The sequence below is a fragment of the Brassica napus genome, chromosome C4 (genome assembly GCF_020379485.1).
Source record: "Brassica napus cultivar Da-Ae chromosome C4, Da-Ae, whole genome shotgun sequence".
Taxonomy (NCBI): domain Eukaryota; kingdom Viridiplantae; phylum Streptophyta; class Magnoliopsida; order Brassicales; family Brassicaceae; genus Brassica; species Brassica napus.
The window spans coordinates 46,386,561-46,408,382 of NC_063447.1; the positions used below are offsets into that span (position 1 = coordinate 46,386,561).

Below are 21,822 nucleotides of genomic sequence, written 5' to 3' on the forward strand. Positions count from 1 at the left end.
AAAACGTTAACTATAATATCAAAGTTATACACTTGTAAAATAAAAAATACTCGTACGGACATGCAGGTCAAGTATTATATATTATATTATAATCTAATATGTTTCATGTGTCATACCTAGAAATAATAATTTTTAAAAATATATTTTTTAATATTTTTATTATAATTTGTTCTTTAATTTTTTAACAGCGATATTAGAATTTTTTCCCTTATATATTTGCATAACAAATTTCAACTAATTTTTATATCTTTGTTTCCTTAACGCTCCAACAAAAAAAAACTGCCGTCAATAGACACAAAAAAAAAAATTCACTAATAACTAAAAACACCACCTCTCTTCTACTTTCTCTTCCTATCTCTCTCTACTCTATCTTTAAAAATCTAATTTCACTTTTTTTGGCTATTTAACAAATAAGCCCTTGATAAAATTACTTGCTTTTTCTAATTCAAAAGAAAAATAAAATAATTTAGACACAAGCAAATCGTTTACTAAAATTTGTGACACCTCTTCTCTGTATACATATATATATATATATATATATATATATATATATAGCTTCTTTCGTCACTATTTTCTAAATTGCTCTTTAACAGGTCTGCATAGTAACAGAAGAAAGACAATGTGGAACTCCATATTTGATTGAATAATTAGTAACAATCTTAGTATCGAATTCTACATATCTCCACGTAACGTCAAAGTCTTATCCTATTTATCATCTCTACCATCGAATCATAGTCCAACTCATCAGAATTAATCCAATCCTTCTGTGATGGTTTCAATTCATTTCTGTTTGGCATGTATAAAAAGCTCGCTGATCTCCAATATTTTTAACAAGAATACTAGATAATCTAACCCGCCCATAAAAGGGCGGGTATATTTGTTTTTATTTAGAAATTTAATTTTCATATTTGTCTTTTTCTTTGTAAACATATTTTTGTTTTTTCTGAGATCATATTTGTGTATAAATTTTAATCAAAATCTATTTATAAAATAATAGCAATTTAAAAGTTGATCCGACATTCGCTCGGATTTTTGTAATCATATATGCTCGTATGTCCATTTCTTTGTAACCATATTTGTCTATTATAGATTTTGATATGCACTTTTAAAGTGTAGATTTATTTGCTAAAAAAAATCAAATTTATTTGATATAATTTGTATTTTTGATTGTTATTTACATTTAAATGTTACAAAGAAAAAATTATAATTGTGCAGATTATAATATGTTTAACATTTTAATAGAAATAATTTTGATGATGAAATATGTAACCAAGTTTTAATAAAATCAGGACTTTTTAGCATTTTTAGCATTTTGAATTATTAACGTAATTTATAATATTTGTACTCGAAAACCTATGTGGCATCTACCTGTAAGTCTAGGTCCCGGATCCGATTATATACAACCTATATACTCAAAAATATTGATTTATTGTATTGATCTAAATTTTGCTAAATTTAATTTATTATATAATTTTAATATCTTTTCGCGATATTTTTATATTTGATCATAATCCACGATTAAAATGGTAAATTGAGTGATCTGCATATAATTTATCTCAGATTTTGGATTAAATTATAAAATTTATGTTAAAACTCCATAAAATTCGGTTAAAACCAAAAATAATTATTGACCTGTGATCCAGTAATAGTTGACTCGAAAAAACTTAGATAAATCTAATGGTCACCTATATGAAAATATTATAAAGTTGGTAATTTGAGTAATGTAGTGTGCTTTAGGCGGATTTGAATGCTACCAGCAAATTTATAGATTTGAAATGTTGTTATACATACGTAGACATGTTCTCTATTTATTAAATAAATAGTAACAATGTCATTTAGGTATAGACCATGGCCCGTATTTTTAGCTAACGTATAAAAACATATTTGAGAAAAATAATATATTTGTATTTCTGGTCATGAGAAAATAATTTGTGGGTTAAATCATTTATCATATAGTAGAAGGAAATGAGTTCCGCCGGTTACACGGAAAATGATCACCTCGTTTGTTTCTTGTAAAAAAGTTAGTTAACTGTCGTACCTTTTATATCTGGTGTGTATATGTGGTGGTTACATTCGGAAATTAAAAAAAGGTTGCAGTTATCATATAAAAATGTATGTGTTGTTGAAATAATAGTTGGACTCTTCTTTTATCAAGTGGTCACACTGTTGTTTTAATAGAATAGATATTTCAGATTCCCGTTTCTCACATAAAAAAAATTCTACTCTTAGCTTTTTTGTACAAACCTATATTTTAATTTAAAACTTAACCAAAAATGACTTCTCATGGTGAAGGAATCGAAGAGGAGCAAATATCAAGAATTGAAAAAGGCATAGAAAAAGATTGCCATGGAGGAATCGAGACAATCATATGTACTTGCCCCAGCATTGTTTGCCTTGCTCAAAAAGTAGAAAACGAAGTATTTTTTTATTGCATAGTTATGAGAAATACATATTTTAAAGAAATTAATTTGTTATTCCTTTTAAATAAATTTGTCGTATTTGATAGCAGAGTTGATTGGGACGTATTTCATAATATTTTCTGGATGTGGAGTGGTGGTGGTGAATGTGTTGTACGGTGGAAAAGTGACATTTCCAGGGATATGTGTGACTTGGGGTCTTATTGTTTGGGGGTGGATATATCGGTTTAGTTTCGGGTTCGGTTTGGGTTTGGATTCGGTTTGGTTTGGTTAATTTGGGTTTTATAAAACTCAACCCAATTAAAACCAAACTAGCTTTAGTTTGGGTTCGGTTTGGGTTTAGTTTGGCTCGGATTGGTTTAGATTTAGTTTGTTTTTTTTTTAAAATCTATGAAACAAAAAATAATTTAAAATTCGATGACAAAACTCTTAACCACGTCAAAGTAAGAAATACATAATAAGCAAATAACAGACTATTTGTAATCTAATTAGCGTAACAAATACTTGTAAGCATTCCAAAACCTATTAACTAAAAAACTATTTGCATCTACCTTTTTGTTTTTATTGATCCTATAATAACTTTGTTACATAATTTAGAGAATGAAAATTGGAGAAGATTAACGAAACGAGATGGCTACGATTTAGATGCTTACAGTTTTTAGGTTTTGTTTTCGGTACAATCTTTAGGTATTAGGATTATTTGAATCATATTTGGATTTTTTTTAAAATATATGAAAGTTAAGAAAAAATGGAAAACGAAACTTTAACTAAAATTTACAATATGTTAACATATATATATATAAATAAAATTAACTAAAATTTACAATATGTTAAACGAAACTTTAACTAAAATTTACAATAGATAAAAATATATTAGATTATTGGTTCGGTTTGGTTCGGTTTGAACCCAAACCAAACCAAACCATTCGGGTTGAGTAAAACATGAACCAATTGGGTTATGTAAAGAGCACGGTTCGGTTTGAGTTTTTTGCCCACCCCTACTTATTGTTATGGTCATGACTTACTCTGTTGGTCACATTTCTGGCGCACATTTTAACCCTGCCGTCACTATCTGTTTTGCCATTTTCCGGCGGTTTCCTTGGTATCAGGTAACTTATCTTCTCTCTTAGAATAAGACTTGTAGATCGATTCAGACACTAGGTTTTGTATTTACATTTGTCAAGAACTTTTTCAAAACAAGTCGCACAGTTTTTAACTAATATGATTGTATACAATGCTTTGGGCAGGTACCATCGTATATAGGTGCACAACTTGCGGGGTCCTTACTAGCTAGTTTGACATTGAGGCTAATGTTCAAAGTCACAGCCGAAGCTTTCTTCGGAACAACTCCAGCTGATTCGGCGGCACGAGTGCTCGTCTCAGAGATCACTATCTGTTCCTCCTCATGTTCGTTATATCTGGTGTTGCCACAGATAGTCGTGCGGTTAGTGTTCCTTATACATATATATATATCATTCATATTAGTGTGCAAATGGAGATTCTTATGTTGTTCTGGATATATTTGACAGATCGGAGAATTAGCTGGAATTGCGGTAGGGATGACAATAATATTGAACGTCTTTGTAGCCGGGTAAAACTTACATTTTTCATTCTACTAAAAAGAAAATTCATATATTGAACATAAATATTAATTTTGGGTTTTGAATATTATTAGACCGATATCTGGAGCATCAATGAATCCAGCAAGAAGTCTAGGACCAGCTATTGTATGGGAGTGTATAAAGGAATTTGGGTTTACATTGTTGGTCCTATCATCGGAATTGTGGCCGGAGGTTTTGTTTACAATTTTATCAGATTTACGGATAAACCACTAGGGGAACTCACTAAAAGTTCTTCTTTCCTCCGTAAAGCTTCTGGCAACAACAATGCTTCTAGTTCTAACAGCTAAAATTTTGTTCCCTTTCTTGTATTTGACCGTGTTAGTCTACTAGACATCTAAATACTTCTAATCTCTCTCTCTCTCTCTCGAGAGAGAGAGGAGAGAGAGAGCTCTCTCTCTCTCGAGAGAAAGAAAGAGCTCTCTCTCTCTCTCTCTCGAGAGAGGAGAGAGAGAGAGAGAGAGAGAGAGAGAGATCTCTCTCTCTCTCTCTCTCTCTCTCTCTCTCTCTCTCTCTCTCTCTCTCTCTCTCTCTCTCTCTCTCTCTCTCTCTCTCTCTCTCTCTCTCTCTCTCTCTCTCTCTCTCTCTCTCTCTCTCTCTCTCTCTCTCTCTCTCTCTCTCTCTCTCTCTCCAGCATAGTAGACGTAAACGTTGCATTCGCAAACAAATTACAAGAGCCTATGCTAGGCCTGGGCACTCGGGGTCCCAATCGGGTTTCAGTTTTGTCTAATTGGGTCTCGGTTTTTCGGGTTATCAAAATCAAGGCTATTTGGGTTATATAAAAGTTTGGTTCGGGACCGGTTTGGGTTCTATCGGGTTCGGGGTTGGTAAATCTTCAAAGAACCGGTAAAACCCGATGTACTTTCGGGTTTGGTCCCACTCGGTTCTTTGTTTAAAAATACCTGATTTGTACCTAATTTGTAACCAAAACATAAGTAAAATCGGTTCTTCGATTTTAAAATACCTGATTTTTATTAATTTTTTACCAAAACATAAGTAAAATCGATTCAAAAATGAGAAAACAAAATCATACGTGATCATTAAAATCAAACGAAAGATAAACATAGTTATTGATAGAAAGAATTTTTCATGAAATGAGAAACATTATTCAATGAAAACAAAACCAAAATCTCAAGTTTCATCGGCCACCTTCAACCAACATCTTTCATGTGATAGATCATTACTTTAGATGTTCAATAATATCTTAGTATATTTTGGATACATATTAGAAATTTATACCATGTTTGATACAAGTTCTTTTTGGGATTTTGAATGTTTAGGGTTCTATCAGATATCCATTTATGTCCGGGTTTGGTTCGGATAATACTCATAATCCAAAATACCATAAAACTAGATCTGTTCGGTATTTATGTCGGGTTCGGATTCATTTTTATCGGTTCAGATTCTCGGGTTTGGTTTATTTGCCCAGCCTAGACAACGCTATTAACTTAATTTTAGTTGACTCAAATAGGGAAACCATCACGTCGAATTCTTAACTGAAGTTCTTGAAAAAATGGGACGTACAATTAACACACCGTCGGATAAACAAGTTTTAATTATTTAGGAAAATCAACTACAATTGTGCTAAATGGTTGAAAATAAGTTCGTCAGTTGCACCGTGATAACAATATGAGAACTGGCAAGACTGATGAAGGGGATCCATTGCTTTTACCTTTTGGACCAGTGCCAGAGCCAATGCTACAAAACTCAATAATGCATTTAAGATGTTAAAAACCCAACTTAAGTGACTTCTATTTTTGATTAAGAGGAGTCACGACCATGGGTATAAATTGTCATTTTGTAATCATTGTAAATTGGACCAAGAGATGAATAACCTTACAACTCAAATCAGATTCATTTTGTGAATCTTTCATTATTCCTCCCAAACAATTTCTAACACTGTTTTGTTTTTGTAGTGGCATTCTTTCTCATTGATCCAGCATTTTTTTCTTAGTATTTGTAGGCTTTAACCTTTTTTTTTAACACATTTTATGCTTAAACTTAGACCCACTGTTCTTCTCTTTTCAGACTGAGTATTCATATTTTGTCCTACTTCTGACGTAATGCACTTCTTAATTTGTCAGATGGCTAACGATGTCTTACGTTGTATGAACAATTAGTCACTGTTAGAGTTTACATCTCTCTCTATCTATGAAAAATGTTGATAAAAAAGCTAGATAAATAATTATTTACCTTCTATTTCAACTTATTGTAGCCATTCTTCCTATGATTCAATGATGGAGAATATGATAGCACTTCATTGATTTAATGTTATTGTTTGGAGGCAAAGTCATGAGACAAAACCAAAAAATCAGCTTAGTTTTTTTTATTTATTAACCAAGGGTGTTCGACGGGCGGTGACCCAACAGACTAATTCCCTGGGGCTTATCCACCAGTGACAGGCAAATCCGATTGCTCTACGTGAGAGTTAGAAATTCACGACACATGGCCATATGAGAAACTAATAATTTCGTACTGGAGAGGAATTGATTCCTAGCCTGGACCAACAAAGCGACTTCTCATCTAGTGGAAACCACTGGACCATCACGATGTGATTAAAATCAGCTTAGTTTATTATGACTTTTCGTAGTAAGTGTTTACTTTCAAGAAAGGGTGCAACAAAATTTGATTGGTTTGATCTGATCATCTTGTGAAATTCTTCGTTTAGAAATGTCTATCGTAGATGCTCGATGAATACAACTCAGACAAGAGAAAGAATAAGGATGTTGCAGGGGAAAAGTATTTAGCTACAACTCTTTTACATTGTAAAACCAGACACAAAAGAGAAGAATGTTCTGTTGTATTCATACGTTTACAAGATACACAATATATATACATGAGTTGACATCCTATCATAAGTATAATAGGACTTATCTAATAATAACTCTAGGATATATCTCTAACTATTTATCACTAATATTCTCTAATACTCCCCCTCAAGTTGGAGCGTAGAGATTGAGAACACCCAACTTGGGCAAAAACTTGACAAAATCTGGATATCCAAGAGCCTTAGTGAGAATGTCAGCCAGCTGATTATGTGTACGAACATGAATCGTTTTGATACGCCCAAAAGTCACAGCATCACGTACATTATGACAGTCTTTCTCGATGCGTTTGGTTATCTCATGGAACACAGGGTTTGCCGCAATGTGTATAGCAGCTTGACTATTGCAGTACATATGAACTGTTTCAGGCAATGGGTTACCAACTTCATGAAAGAGCTGCATCAACCGTTTTATTTCCCGAATTGCAGCTCACATTGCCCGATATTCTGATTCAGCGGTAGAGTGACTGACTGTGTCCTGCTTTGTAGTCTTCCAGGCGATATGTGACTGGCCTAGGAACACTACAAACGCTGTGAGAGACCGCCTTGACAAGGGAAAGAAGCGCAGTCTGCATCACAGTACACACGTAACCGCAGATTGCACTTTGCACGAAGTAAAACACCTTGTCCTGGAGAGCTTTTAAGATAGCGAACAACACGTTGAGCTGCCTCCCAGTGTGCTACCTTGGGTTTGTCCATAAACTGAGAGAGCATATGAATATCATAGCTAAAGTCTGGCCGAGTCATTCGTAAGTAAACCAAGCGACCAACCAGGCGCCTGTATTTGGATGGATCGTCGAACAGAGGGCTCCCTGTCCTTCCAAGCTAATGGTTTTGTTCTATCGGTGTCAATGCTTGTACATGTGTTCTTGTAAGAGGACGTGTAATAACAGTCTAGTGAAAGATACTGAAAAAAGGATAACGTCATTAGTAATGTTTCTGTGGTAGCATTATCAATGGAATAACATACTGCGTTTGATAAATTAAACTGAGTAGATTCCTAAACGAGACAAGCCCGTAAGAAAGAATGAGATAGATAAAAGACAGATCTTTTTAAACTGAAACCAAATCTGATCTTACTTCACATGTCACAACTTATATATAAAGGATAATGGATGGGTTAAATAAACCGGAGGAGATAGATAGTCTCCATAGGTGAAAACAATAAAGAAGGACACCCCTTTTATATCACCCATTTACCTTACTCTTGGTTCAACTTCTTGATGCAGAGCTTCAAGTTCAACAATTCACCACGCAATAAACTATGAGGGATCAACATGGAATTCTCTTGAGGAGTTTCCAAGTTTACCTCAAGAATCTCTTCACATCTGGTGATTCATATGTCATACTGTGTCCATCCGAAATTGTGTATCCTGATGCGCACACAAATTATAGTGACCGTAGAGATCAATGTATGAGCCGGCGAAGTTGCAATCTTGTACAGGACAAGAGCAAGGAGAGAAGTTACATTCCTTCTTATGCAATGATTCTTTTCCCAAAGAGACGTTCTCAGTGCATCCAAGCTTGGCGTTAAGGCATGATACAAAAGACTGATGCGAGCACAGTCTCCATTGCTTTGCAGCGGTTGTGTATTTATTATACATGAGCAAGTCTCCAATTAATTAAGAAAATGTAGCCACTATTTTTGTCTTTTAAGTGTTCCTTCCATAATTGTCAGATTCATATACTAAATGAACATTGAATTCAATACCGTATCATTAAATCTTCAGTCTATTCACGCTTGATGACTAAACTTCAGTTACCTTACATAGAAATGGAGCCAAACTATCTCTTTAGGTTTTGTAAGAAAGTGGCAGAAATAAAGAGCAATAAATGGCTATATAGCCAGCGTTTGAGACTTAGAGTATTAGATTCACTATCAACAGCGATGTAGTGAATCGAAAACAAGTTTATCTATTAAGTAATCTTCCAAAGTAATAATTTTCAATGACATCGCTAGAGAGAGCTTCCTCAGTCATGATGGGTAGGGGGATAAACTGAAAATCGCTACATTTTTGTTGCAAAACCATGCCACCCAAATATGGTATGATCCGAATGTGGCCAACGCTTTTCTCAAACCAAATAAACCAATCCGTAAAGCCAAAAATGTTTATGCCTAGATCTTAGTTATATATGTATCATGCCAAAACATGCATATTAACGCCAGTTTGGGGTGTATACCTTGATTTTACTAGTTCATTCACTAGATACAGTTTCCGCAGTAATATAAAAGATAGAAGGACCTTCTTCTATATGACCCCGCTCTTCTTGATCGGTTGTTCAGCTTCTTGATTTGATGCAAAGCTTCATCTTCAACAAATCACCACGCAACAAACTGCGAGGGATCAACATGAAATTCGCTTGAGGGGTTTGACCGCTCACTTGAAGAACCCTCTTCACCTCTGGTGATTCGTAAGTCACGGTGTGTCCATTCACAGTGTATGAGAGATTGTATGAGAATTCTCCAACTTCTGGAGCACACGGTGCGATGCAGCTTACAGCAACATTAACACCATACGTCTCCTCGAAACACTCCACTGTAAACAACAGATGCTTCTTATATTCCCACAAAACTAATATCTTATCGCTGATGTTCGTCTGCACGCTGAAGGAGAGTCCACAAATGAAACAATCTGAACATTCACTATCCGGGTGGGTAAGACAGTAGTGATCGGAGAGATTCTTGTATGATCCAGCGTAGCGGCAGTTGACTACAGGGCAGGAGCAAAGAGAGAAGCTGCATTGTATTAGATGCGTTGATTCTTTCCCATAAGAGACATTCTTTGAACAACCCATCTTGGCGTTTGGGCATGGGATGAAAATGGATTCAAGAACATTCTCCATCGCTCTACATCTTTTGTCACCGATGGGGGAAGCACAGGCGGGGCATTTATTACTCAATTTGGGACAGCAAGAAGAGCAAGCTAAGTGTCCATTATCACACTGTTATATAATACAAAACCCAATTGATTAAAAGCTGTATCCAACTTATTTTGCAGTAGATCTCAAATTAGCCAACATGAACTGATTCAAACAGTTAACAGTAAATGTAACAAAGAACACAAAAGTGTCGGATTGGAGACAAAACATACTCTCTTTTTTACCAAAATTACAGTTTCAAGCTAGGAAGTCTAGTTATTAACAAAACCTGGAAGATGGGAATTGTCAATGGTTCGAAGCAAATGGGACAGTCGAGAAGATCGGAATCCAGGAGCATCAGCGAGCGTTTCTTCGCTCCGTCACCAGAAGATACTGAGGAGCGTTTTCTCTTTTGCGAGGTGGGAATGCTGCTGCTCGACCCATTTACTTCGTCTGAATTTTCTGCTTCACCAGCCATGTCGGAGAGGTGGCTAAACCCTAATCCTCTTCCTTCTCCCCTAAATCAACAAATCTTTCACGCTCCTGATTTCATTTCCAACTTTTTTATTAAAAAAAAGAAAAGCAGTGAAGTTAAAAGGAAAATTTGCCACCTATCAAAATTCGACTAATGAAGAATTATCCTGTAAGGTTATTGGATTCTCAAAATCACTTTTTATTGGGAAATAGGTAGAGGTGGAAATTTTAATCATTGCCCGCGGGCCCCGCCCCGTTTGACCCGCCGCGGGGCGGGTGCGGGTCGAACCATTTGAAATTTTTAAATCGCGGGTGCGGGTGCGGGTCGAGATTATTTTGAGCGGGGCGGGTGCGGGTCAGCCGAATTTGAATCGCGGGTACCCGCCAACCCGCAAATTAAAAAAAAAAAAAAATTTGAAAAAAAAACATTTTTTGTAAAATATATAAAAAACAATAAATATTTGTATAATTTTAATTATAAATATATTTTTTTAATAGTATTTTTTAAAAATAAATATTATATAAATAAAAAATAATTATTTTTAATTAAAATAATTATTATATAATTAGAAAATAATCATTTTTAATTAAAATAACTATTTTTAATATAATTAATATTACCCGCGGGTTTGGCGGGTTACCCGCGGGGTTTGGCGGGGCGGGTGCGGATATAAAAGTTTTTGTTTGCGGGTTATGCGGGTCGAGTTTTTGAATCGAAAAAATGATTCGACCCGCGGCGGGTCGGGGCGGGTTGACCCGCGAACCCAGCACTAGAAATAGGGATCCTATTATGTAAATACGAAACATTCGGGTACTGATACTAGTGAACACTATCTTGTAACGTATAAGGCAGAGCCGACGTCCTGTAAGTGAATCTAAGAAAGCTTTTCATATCGACTTGAATTTTCTTGTCACAGTATCAAAGCACTAACTTAAAATCTTAGGCTCTTAGATTCCTTAGGGGAACCTTAGACATATCGCAATTTTTCTACAGAACTGGAAGAAATAAAAAAATTAAAGAGAAAATTTCAAAGATTGAATCAAAAGAAAGGATTAAGACCCTTCTCTCTCTCCTCTTCATTCCTCTCTTCCATCTCTAGCCGCTCTTAATCAAGCTTCCATCTCTGCTCCGGCGTTCGGAAGCCTCGGTCCTGGTCTGGGTTCACGTTAGCTTTGGTGCCGGTGGCTCTCTCTTCCCTTTATCTTGTTTTCCGTGTTGCTTTTCTTCCTCTTTTTTCCTTGTCCTTCGACATGTTTGAAATTGAGGCCATGGTATTTTTCCGTTAAGCTGTTTATGTCTCGTCTCTCCAACATGGCGTAACGGCTCAGCACTAAGAAGAATGGGTCGGGTTCTCTTGCCCGGGCTTGATGCGAGCCGTGATGATCATTGTATTGATATTGATGAAAACTTGAATGATTCAGAATGATATAATGTATGTTTTAAATATTGTTTGTAGTAAATAAATCAGTTGAAGACTTTATATCATGTGTATCTTGTTTGATTATAATATTTAATCTTTGGATTTTGGGTTTAAGTGAAAATGGGATAAATGATAAGTGACTTTGGGGTTTAACATAAGGAGATATGATGTTAAGTGAGTTTGGGGTTTAGGGATTTGATTTTCAAAGATTTAGATATGGTCATGGTAAATTCCTCGTAAAAATACACGGGCCTGGTAGATTCCTCGTAATACACGTGTCCTCGCAAATGTATAAAACACGCAGGCCTAGTAAATTCGTCGTAATACACATGTCCTCGTAAATGCGTCGTATCAGCTTCCGTGTAAATTCGCCATAACGCTAAAAACACGGGTCTGGTAAATTCATCGTAATTAAAAACACGGGCCTGGCAGATTCCTCGTAAAATTACGACGACTTTACGTGGAATGGTGTTTGCTTATATAAACTCGAACGCATGATTGAGGAAACCTCGTTCATTCTTCTCAATTCGCCTCTCTCTCCACCCGCCCCTCTTCTCACATAAGTTTTTTTTTTAATATATGTTAGTTTAGGGAATTAGTTTAGGTGGTTAGTTTAGGTAACGGGACTCTATATCGATATATTTGGTTACGCAATTAAACTGATTACATTTTTTTTCAATTTAGATGGATCATAGGAAGATACCACTCACTTATAGACAGATATTTGTCGACGGTGTTGGGACATCTTCGTCCATCCCATCATCTTTTTCCGATCCGGAGGAGTTCCCGACTCTCAGACGTTTCAGAGAGTTTATCGGTCCCCTCCTCCTCTTCCACCTCAGATGCCTCCACCTCCTGCCCCAGCAGCTCCACCTCAGCCTGCACCAGAAGCAGCCGGAGTTCATCCAGATTTTCTTGTGCCTCCATCTGCACCATACACAACATATACAGTCGATGATCTTCTCTCCCAGCCTGCACGAGAAGGTTTAGAGATTCTGAACCCCGATCGACCGCCGGGTACTTATTGGTAAGTTTTGTATTTTTATTATTTATAAATTTTACATCATTTTAAATTTCTAACAAGTTGGTACAATTTTCAGGTTTGGAGTCAACAACCGAATACGGACGGAGCGTTTACGTCACCATCAAAGGCTACTTCGTCGAGACCCATCCGAACTGGACTTTGACGTCTGAGCACGTTAGGACGAGGTGGTTCAAAAAATTTGTGGTAAGTTTTTTTCGAATTTTTATTTTAAATAATTAATTAAATATTTTTAAAATTTTGTTTCTTTTAGTAAACGTGGCACTGATCCTTAGCAATCAACGATAGGGTGAAGGCGGAATTTGTTGCAAAAGCAAAGACCCACCTTACGAACACCGTGTCGGATTAGAAGGACAAGTGGGAGTACTACGTGTATGAGGTGAAACCCACTGAGATCACAAAGGATGTATGGGATGGCCTCATCGCCTATTGGAATCTGCCCACCTCGATCGATAAAGCCAACAAGTGCTCCGCTTTCAGTAGGACGAAGGATGAGGAAGGTCATTTGCCCATGGTTCATACAACTAGGTAAAACCACACGCCGGGATCAGTTTGGAAGTAGTAAATTTTATCTTTAATATTTAATTTTATTTCTTCTTTCTTATTAATTAATATTATTTAACTTTCTATTAGTTTGTAGGTCGAGAAGATAGGAGTCTTACCATCTCTGTTTGATCTATTCAAGCTTATTCATGGGACACCAGCCGAGACTTTTGCAGATCCAGCATCAGAGAAGCTCTTCAATGAGGTCGCTGCTCGGGTTGAAGGGCGCGAGATGCAGCTAACCCAACAGTCTCCTGATGGATTACTCGTCAAGTTGTCACAGAGGAGGTCGACAAGATCTTCCACAAGGTAAAATTTTAAAATATGTTTTATATTTTAATAATTATTTCATAATTACTTAAATTAAAAAAAAATCTAGGTGGCTCCTAGAAAGAAGGGACGAACGGTGGGCATAGTCTCCGTCAACGAAGTCGCAAGGGAGACTCAGACGTGTCAATGGGGCAGCCCATAGTGACTGTTGTTTGGGCTAGCCGAGAAGACAGACAGCGCACTCAGGACTAGGCCCGTATCCAGAATGAATAGAAGGAGGATAAGACTTCGTGGAGACGGTGCTGCTGTTGCCGTCTAACGACCGTCCATTTCGTCCTATGCTTTGAGACGGGATCATGAGACTTCTCGGATGCAGGCTCGGATAGATGCCCTGCAGGTCCGCTAGGACTCCTTTGAAGATCTTCTCGACGTTATGGCGGTTTGAAACCCGCTCATGTAGAGGGCAGTTGGAAACCCGCTCATGTAGAGGGCGGTTGGATACCCGCTTCTGCAGAGAGCGTTGGAGCAGAGACGAGAGACTCTCGGGATGGGACAGCCTCCCCCGGAATCTACGGATCGAGGTTCTATGGAAACGAGCGGTCCCTACAACTACGACGGCGTGATCCCGTAGCTTTTTTTTGGTTTTGTAAATTATAAATTAAATATTATTTTATGACATTTCTCTTTTAAAAATATATTTCAAATTTCAAAATTTCATTTTATAATTTCAATTTTTTAAATTTTAAATTTTAATATTTAATTTTAATTTCAATATTTCATATATATAATAGTCGTAAAGTCCTCGTAAAATTAATATGGAGTTTACTAGGATTCATTGTAAAATCCTCGTAAGTTTTACGAGGTCTTTACATGGAAATACTTGTAACTTCCATGTAACGTAACATTTTCAAGGACATTACTTGGTAGGACTTTTAAATTCGTCGTCAATTGAACAACCATTTAAATACGACATTACAATGAAACTTAACGAGTCTTACAACGCGTTTACGACGAATATGTTTCATTCGCTTTTACGACAAAAAACTTTTCTCGTAATTTTACGCGGAATTTACGACGAATCTTCCATTACGACGATCATTTAACAACGAAACTCGCCTCCTTGTTAATTCATCGTAACACCCCTATGACGACGAATTAACAAGGAATACTGTCCTTGTAAAAAATATGTTTTCTTGTATTGTTTAACGAAATTACAAATATTTTACCTTTTCGATTTTCCTTAGTTTTAGTAGTGTTAAGGCATACCGTACTTCCTAATGAGATCAAGATAGAAGGTACAATTTTGATTACGGTCTAAGAGAATCTCTAACCTCACTCTATTTTTCACTTTAAAATAGAATCTCTAATCTTACTCTATTATCCACTCTATTATAAAATAAAAATATATATTTATTCTATAAATAAATAAATTCATTTATTTTTTTGTTCATCATTCTTTTTTTACTCTTTAATAAAGTATCATTAGAGTAAAATATAATTTTATTATAGATTTACTTCTTTTTTTTCAAGAAAAAAATAGAATGATCCATTAAATATGGTCTAAGGGCCGACTGGTTCAAACACAGCGGTTGCGGGTGCGGGAGTTTGCGGATCCGGGTGGTTACGGTTCCAAGCGTCATTACGCGTTTTGCATGATTGGCACAACGTTTGAAAATTGTTGCGTTTGCAGGATATTTGTGACTGGTTGATTATAAGATATTGCAGCGGTTTAATAATAAATTATCCATATTGACATATTATAACATTTTAAAAATATAAGAAACATACTATTGTAATAAAATATAATAAATATCAATATAATATGATTAATAAAAATATTATGTTTATTTATAAAAATTTTAAATTAGTTGAAAGTTATAATTTTAATAAAATTTGTTATATTAAAACTTTTACAAAATATTTTATTTCATTTTATATATGTGTATATCTTTATATATGTGTGTATATTAATGTTTAAAAATTCTAATAAATAGTTAGTTTAAAGTTTTTATAAAACAAATTATGATTTTTTTTGTGAATTTTAATTTTTATATATTTTTATTTATAATATTTCCATTTTGAAATTTTAATTTTAAAATTTTAAAGTATTTTTGAAAATAAATTTATATTTATTTTTCCACCCGCAACCGTCCGCAACCGCAAACGCTAGCTGGAACCAGCTTTATATTTTATGAGGTTCAGAGCGGTTTGAAGCGATTTGTAGCAGTTTGTATGATTGTTTCGAAACGCTGTCAACCGCTACCAACCGCAAAAAATGCGTTTGTGGGTCGTAGCGGGAAAACCAGTCAAGCCCTAAGTCTTTTTTAACACTGTAAAACTTCATTGATCAAGAACAACATTACAAGAGAGGAATACAAAGTCAGTGAGCTAGGAGAACCCCCGGAAACAAGCTAGCGGAACCTAAGACATTATGGTCTAAGAGCAATGGGAGTTGCTCTAAGTCTCTATCTTTCTTTTGAAGCCTTATTGGAAATTTCCTTCATTAATGTCAACGTTATTGTACCGCACTTGCTTTTAAGGCCGTCCTGAAAAAAAAAAACCAAAAGATATGTATATCAGTGAAAATTCATATTTTGATAGCAACCAAGAATAATAAAAATATTTTAAAATATTTTAGTTAGTTAAACAAATAATATAATAAGAAACCTTAGTTTTCTTTACCTTTTTTCAACTCAGGAAACCAAGACTTAGACAACAACAAAAACCATTGACATTTTTCTTCTTGTTCTTCTTCATCATCATCTTGTTCATCGCTCAAAGGCAAGAAAGAGAAAAAAACAGGAAACATGATCAATCTCCTCCAGTCTCTAAAAAGATCGCTGGCTTATGCAGTCTTATGGATGCTCTTTATGATTCTGGATTGTGTTTTGTCAGTTAATGAGCGTCACAAACACTGCGCTCCAACGTTTAGCTGTGGACATAAGATAGATCTGTATTATCCCTTTTGGACATCTGACAGAGAAGAGTGCGGCCACCCGGATTTCAAAGTCAACTGCAGCGACGGTTTTGCAGAGCTTACCATTTCCTCAGTAAAGTTGAGAATCCTTGAGATGAATTCTAAGTCTAGAATCATCAGACTTGCCAGAATGGATTACATCAACGATCTTTGTCCCCATAAGCCTGAGAACGCAACACTCAACAATCAAGTCCTTCCATTTTCTGAAGACACCGAGCTCCGAACGTTTTACTACCGATGTCGTCTTAGCCCAAAAGTGGATTTTACTAAAAGCGGCCACATCAGACAGCTCCACTGTGGGGATGATACTGGTAGACAAAGTTTTTCTGTCTCGTCCCATTTATATTCTCGGAAAAGGGAAATCATCAATGAGTTAAGGGCATCATGTGGAAGTATCGTCAATGTTCCGGTCTCTCGATCTGCCTTGAGGATAGAAGAGAGAAATCAGAGTGCGGAGGCTATAGCGAAGGCTCTTGAAAAGGGTTTCGAGCTTAGTTTTAACAGAGATTGTTCGCGATGCAGAAGATCAAAGGGTGCTTGTGGATATAATAATACCTTGGGAGGATTCGTCTGCTATTGTATAAATGAGCCTCATAAGCATACCTGTGAAAAGAATGGTAATGGTTTCTTTTCGTCATATCTCTGAATATTTTTGAAGTACTGAAATTTTGTTTTAGTCTGAAACTAATTTGTTAATCTTTAACTTGGACTAGTTTAGCGAAACATTTAGAAAAACTCCTTTTTCTTATAAAATTGCTTCAATCACAATGTTAGGTTCTGTCTTCAGTTTGAACTAACATTTTTCCTGTGAAATTTGTTCATGCAGGTCTATCCAAACCAGCAAAAATAGGTATGTTTCTACCCTTTTCCTTGCAAGGCAACTAATTTCAGTAAAACATACCTAAGAAACCAACAATAATCTGACGGAGCTCCTGACTTTTTGTTTATCACAAGGCATTGGATTCGTTTGTGGTTTCTTGGGTGCCACTCTTTTAGCAGCATGTTTGCTCTGTTTCTACATCCGGAGAAGGAAGAAACTGGCAGCACAATACACAAACAAAGGTCTTTCAGCTACTCCTCCCACATCAATCTCCAGAAGCAACCATGCTCTCATGCCATCTATCTCTAACCTAGCAAACAGAAGTGTCGATTATGGAGTTCAAGTCTTCAGCTACGAAGAACTCGAGGAAGCCACTGATCATTTCTCTAGAGAGCTCGGAGATGGAGGATTCAGTACTGTCTACTACGGTAAGAACCAAACTACGTACCAAATAAAAGCCTCAAAACTCACCTTTTTTTTAAAAAAACTTTTATACAAAAACTCTGAAGGCATACTAAAGGATGGACGTGCCGTAGCTGTAAAACGCTTCTTTGAGAAGTCCCTGAAACGTGTGGAGCAGTTCAAGAACGAGATCGATATCTTGAAATCCTTAAAACACCCGAACCTAGTGATTCTATACGGATGCACAACGAGACATAGCAGAGAGCTACTTTTAGTGTATGAATACATCTCTAATGGCACACTCGCTGATAATCTCCATGGAGACCAAGCACAGTCTCGTCCTATTGACTGGCCTGGTCGGCTCAACATCGCCATTCAAACCGCGAGTGCATTGTCCTTTCTCCATGCCTCAGGTAAATTAAACACACTTTGAGATTCCTACATTCACCATCATATACCAAAAATAGGGATGTTACATATTACTGATGAAGCTCTATGATTACAGGAATTATACACAGAGATGTTAAGACTACGAACATTCTTCTAGATAGCAACTACCAAGTCAAAGTGGCTGACTTCGGTCTCTCGCGGTTGTTTCCGCCGGATCTATCTCATATCTCTACTGGGCCGCAAGGAACTCCGGGGTACGTTGATCCTGAGTATTATCAATGTTATCGTCTCAACGAGAAGAGCGATGTGTACAGCTTCGGAGTCGTACTCTCGGAGCTGATCTCATCCAAAAAAGCAGTTGATATCACCAGAAGTCGCGAGGACATCAACCTCGCGAACATGGCTATCTCCAAAATAGGAAATGACTCCGTTCACGAGCTGGCGGATTTGTCTCTCGGATTCGCGAGGGATCCTTCAGTTAATAGGATGATGATTTCTGTTGCTGAGCTGGCGTTCCGCTGTTTGCAACAGGAGAGGGAGGCAAGGCCGTCCATGGATGAGGTCGTCAAGGTTCTGAGAGAGATTCAGAAGGAAGGTGAAAGTGATGCTCCTGATGTGGTGGAGGTAGATGTGAGGAGCGGAGATGAAGCTGTGTTGTTAAAGCACGGTGTTCCTCCGGTGTTATCGCCAGTGTCTGAGAAAGAGACGAGTGGTTCAAATACGACGACGACGAGTAGTTCTAGTAGGACGAGGAAGAGTTCGTTCTGAGAGTGTACTATGAGAGACCCTGGACCAAAGCGAGGGTTTGGTGTCAGTACATGGATAAATCATTTGCGAATTTCACCTTTTTGACTCTTTTGTTGTTTAATTTCCTCTTCTTTCTCTTTGTGATTTTTGCAAATATTTAGTGGAGCTCGAAGGTTATAAAAAATTCAGATCGTAGACATAATTAATTGAGTAACAATAACAAGAAAAAACTTAAGAAATCTTAAGCCATAGAGTTAATCAAGTACATCTCTTAAATATTATGTGTAAGTTGTAAATGGGGTTTTTGATAAAGCAAATTAGAGTGCATAACAATCAAACACTTATTAATTCATTATCTAACAAAATTTTCTAAATAGTTAGGATTCACTGTATAGTTTTAATCTTATATCCACTAGTGGTATATACGTGCTTTGTTAGAGGAGGTGTTTTTTTCTTTCTAAATTGTGGTATTATTGTGTTCTTTAATTATTTTGATTCTATTGTGGTTAAACTGAGCGTATTGGTGTGACGGTTTTGTTTGATAGTGTAGATGTTTGTGTGTTTTTTGTAGTGTTGATATGTGGAGTGTAGGTGAAATACCTTTTTGTTCCGGTTAGTTTGAAAGCGTTAGGTAGTTGAGTCTTTGAAAATTTGTTTGTTATTTTGTTTTTTTATTGAAAAGGTTGGAGGTGCTTATGAACCAAGCGAATGAGTTGTTGTTGTTTGAATTTGATTGCTTTAATGTGCAAAACATGTATAGTATGGTCTTTTTTTGGGGCAAATTAATGGAGCAGAAGTATCTGTAGTAACTGATAACGCAAAGATAACGTTGAATTCTGCGAATGCCCGTTAATGTCTTCTTAAAGTCTGTTGAATTCTCAAAGAATGCCCAGAAACTAAGGATCAAGAGTTGTATAACACAAAGCTCTAAGTTTTTATTAAATCAAATCAAAGGTAACTAAGAAACAATAGAAGAGATCTCTTTATATAGGCTCACAGACGAGTCCTATTTTAAGAAGTAAAAGCCATAAGATAAACATGAAAGCCAAACGATAAGGACACTTAAGAAAAGGAAAGCTTTAAATAAAACCAAATAGAAAAAGGAAATGTACGCTACATCAGGTCCCCTCCCGTACGAAAGGTTCGTCCACGAATCCGGCAAGTGTCTCATCATCCGGTTCGTATTTGAACAAATATTTCACATTAAACACATCGGCAGTGTAGATATGCGGAGGCAAGGCCAGACGATAAGCATTAGGATTAATCTTCTCGCTAATCTCAACAGGACCAATCTTGTGTGGCTTCAACTTATTGTATTGGCCCGTCTGGAAACGTTCTTTAGTCAGCACAGCCCACACACGATCGCCCACTTCAAATTGTACCTCACGCCTATGCTTGTCTGCTGCCGTCTTGTACTTGGAAGTCGCGGCTACCAAATTATCGCGAGCAGTAGCATGGACATGAACCAGTTCATTCACGAACTCCACCGCACGAACATGAAATTCAGCGGGGTTGGGAAGGGAAGTTAAAGCCAAGGGACTCCGTGGATCGAGGCCATACACAACTCTAAAAGGACTAAACCCAAGGCTGCGGTTAAGAGCATGATTATGAGCAAACTCTGCTTGGCACAAGCAAGAATCCCAAGACTTAATATTAGCTCCGACCAGGCAACGTAACATGTTACCCAACGACCGGTTAACAACTTCAGTCTGACCGTCGGACTGCGGATTGTAGGCAGAACTCATATTTAAACTTGTCTTAAGGAGCTTCCACAAAGACCGCCAAAAATGGCTAATGAATCGAGAATCTCGATCAGACACAATTGACTGAGGGAGGCCATGGAGACGGTATATTTCACGGAAAAACAACTGAGCGACCTGAACCGCATCCGTTGTCTTTTTGTACGCGATAAAATGGACCATCTTAGAGAAACGATCCACGGCTACAAAGATGGAATAATTACCTCGCTGCGTCCGAGGAAGTCCTAGAATAAAGTCCATACTCACGTCAGTCCACGGCTGAGTCGGGATTGGGAGAGGCAAGTACAGACCGGCATTAGAAGCGTGTCCCTTTCCCTGTTGACACACCGTACAACGAGCTACATAACGCTCAACGTCCCGGCGCAAAGTCGGCCAAAAGTAAGTATCAGTTACCAGCTTGAGCGTTTGATCGCGTCCAAGATGTCCCTCACCATGCAACTCCTTAACAATCTGAATACGTAGACTGCATTCGGGAGCACACAGTCGGTTGTTCATGAAGATGAACCCATCAACCATCGAGTACTCAGAGCGAACACCGTGAGTGAGGTCCAACCAAATTGCTGCAAAGAAAGTATCTGTAGCATACAAGGTTACGAAGGTTTCAAAACCCGTCACAGAAACAGAAAGCGTTGAGACTAGGGCGTGGCGTCGACTAAGCGCATCGGCTACCTTGTTGAGCTTCCCGAACTGATGCTTTATAACAAACGTAAACTGCTGCAAGTATGCCGTCCAAGACGCATGAGGAAATCTTGTCTTGTGTGCCAAGATATTTCAACGCCACATGATCTGTAAACAACACAAACTCTTTATGCGTCAGATAGTGACGCCAATGTTTGATAGCTTGTACGATTGCATAGAACTCGATATCGTACGTACTGTAACGTATACGGGAACCGGCCAACTTCTCGCAATAGTAAGCGACAGATCGTCCTTGTTGGCTCAACACAGCTCCAACTCCCAGCTTCGATGCATCACAGTGCAATTCAAAAGGCACATCAAAATCAGGAAGAACTAATATAGGGGCCGTCGTGAGTTTATTTTTGATGACCGCAAAAGCTGCATCCGCTGCCTGTGTCCATGAAAACGCCGCACTCTTCATACAGTCTGTTAATGGTGCCATGATTGCACTAAAATTATGGACAAACCGTCGATAGAACGAGGCCAGACCATGAAAACTTCGAACCTCAGTGACTGTTTTAGGTGTCGGCCAAGAGGCTATGGCATCACCCTTGAGTGGATCAACCCGTAAACCTGCTG

General features: G+C 37.1%; 2 protein-coding genes and 1 pseudogene across 3 annotated transcripts; 2 read left to right on the forward strand and 1 right to left on the reverse strand.

Annotated features, from left to right (window-relative positions):
• Positions 1–3,433: 3,433 nt before the first annotated feature.
• Positions 3,434–4,372, forward strand: LOC106374734 (annotated as a pseudogene).
• A 4,583-nt stretch (positions 4,373–8,955) lies between these two features.
• On the reverse strand, positions 8,956–10,380 carry LOC106376494 (E3 ubiquitin-protein ligase SINA-like 7). The gene is made up of 2 exons (XM_013816585.3): positions 10,009–10,380; positions 8,956–9,803 (listed from the first exon to the last, which is right to left on the reverse strand). Exons 1-2 carry the CDS (start codon positions 10,195–10,197, stop codon positions 9,141–9,143), a joined length of 852 nt encoding a protein of 283 aa, XP_013672039.1. The 5' UTR covers positions 10,198–10,380; the 3' UTR covers positions 8,956–9,140.
• Positions 10,381–16,135: 5,755 nt separating this feature from the next.
• Positions 16,136–19,004, forward strand: LOC106376496 (LEAF RUST 10 DISEASE-RESISTANCE LOCUS RECEPTOR-LIKE PROTEIN KINASE-like 1.3). Of its 2 annotated transcripts, XM_013816587.3 has the most exons (5): positions 16,139–17,063; positions 17,273–17,296; positions 17,401–17,694; positions 17,776–18,081; positions 18,174–19,004. In XM_013816587.3, exons 1-5 carry the CDS (start codon positions 16,277–16,279, stop codon positions 18,824–18,826), a joined length of 2,064 nt encoding a protein of 687 aa, XP_013672041.2. In that variant the 5' UTR covers positions 16,139–16,276; the 3' UTR covers positions 18,827–19,004. The 2 variants fall into 2 exon arrangements, with proteins under 2 accessions (XP_022556851.2, XP_013672041.2); XM_022701130.2 differs by lacking the exon at positions 17,273–17,296 and having other exon boundaries at positions 16,136–17,063; positions 17,353–17,694.
• The last annotated feature ends 2,818 nt before the right edge of the window (positions 19,005–21,822 follow it).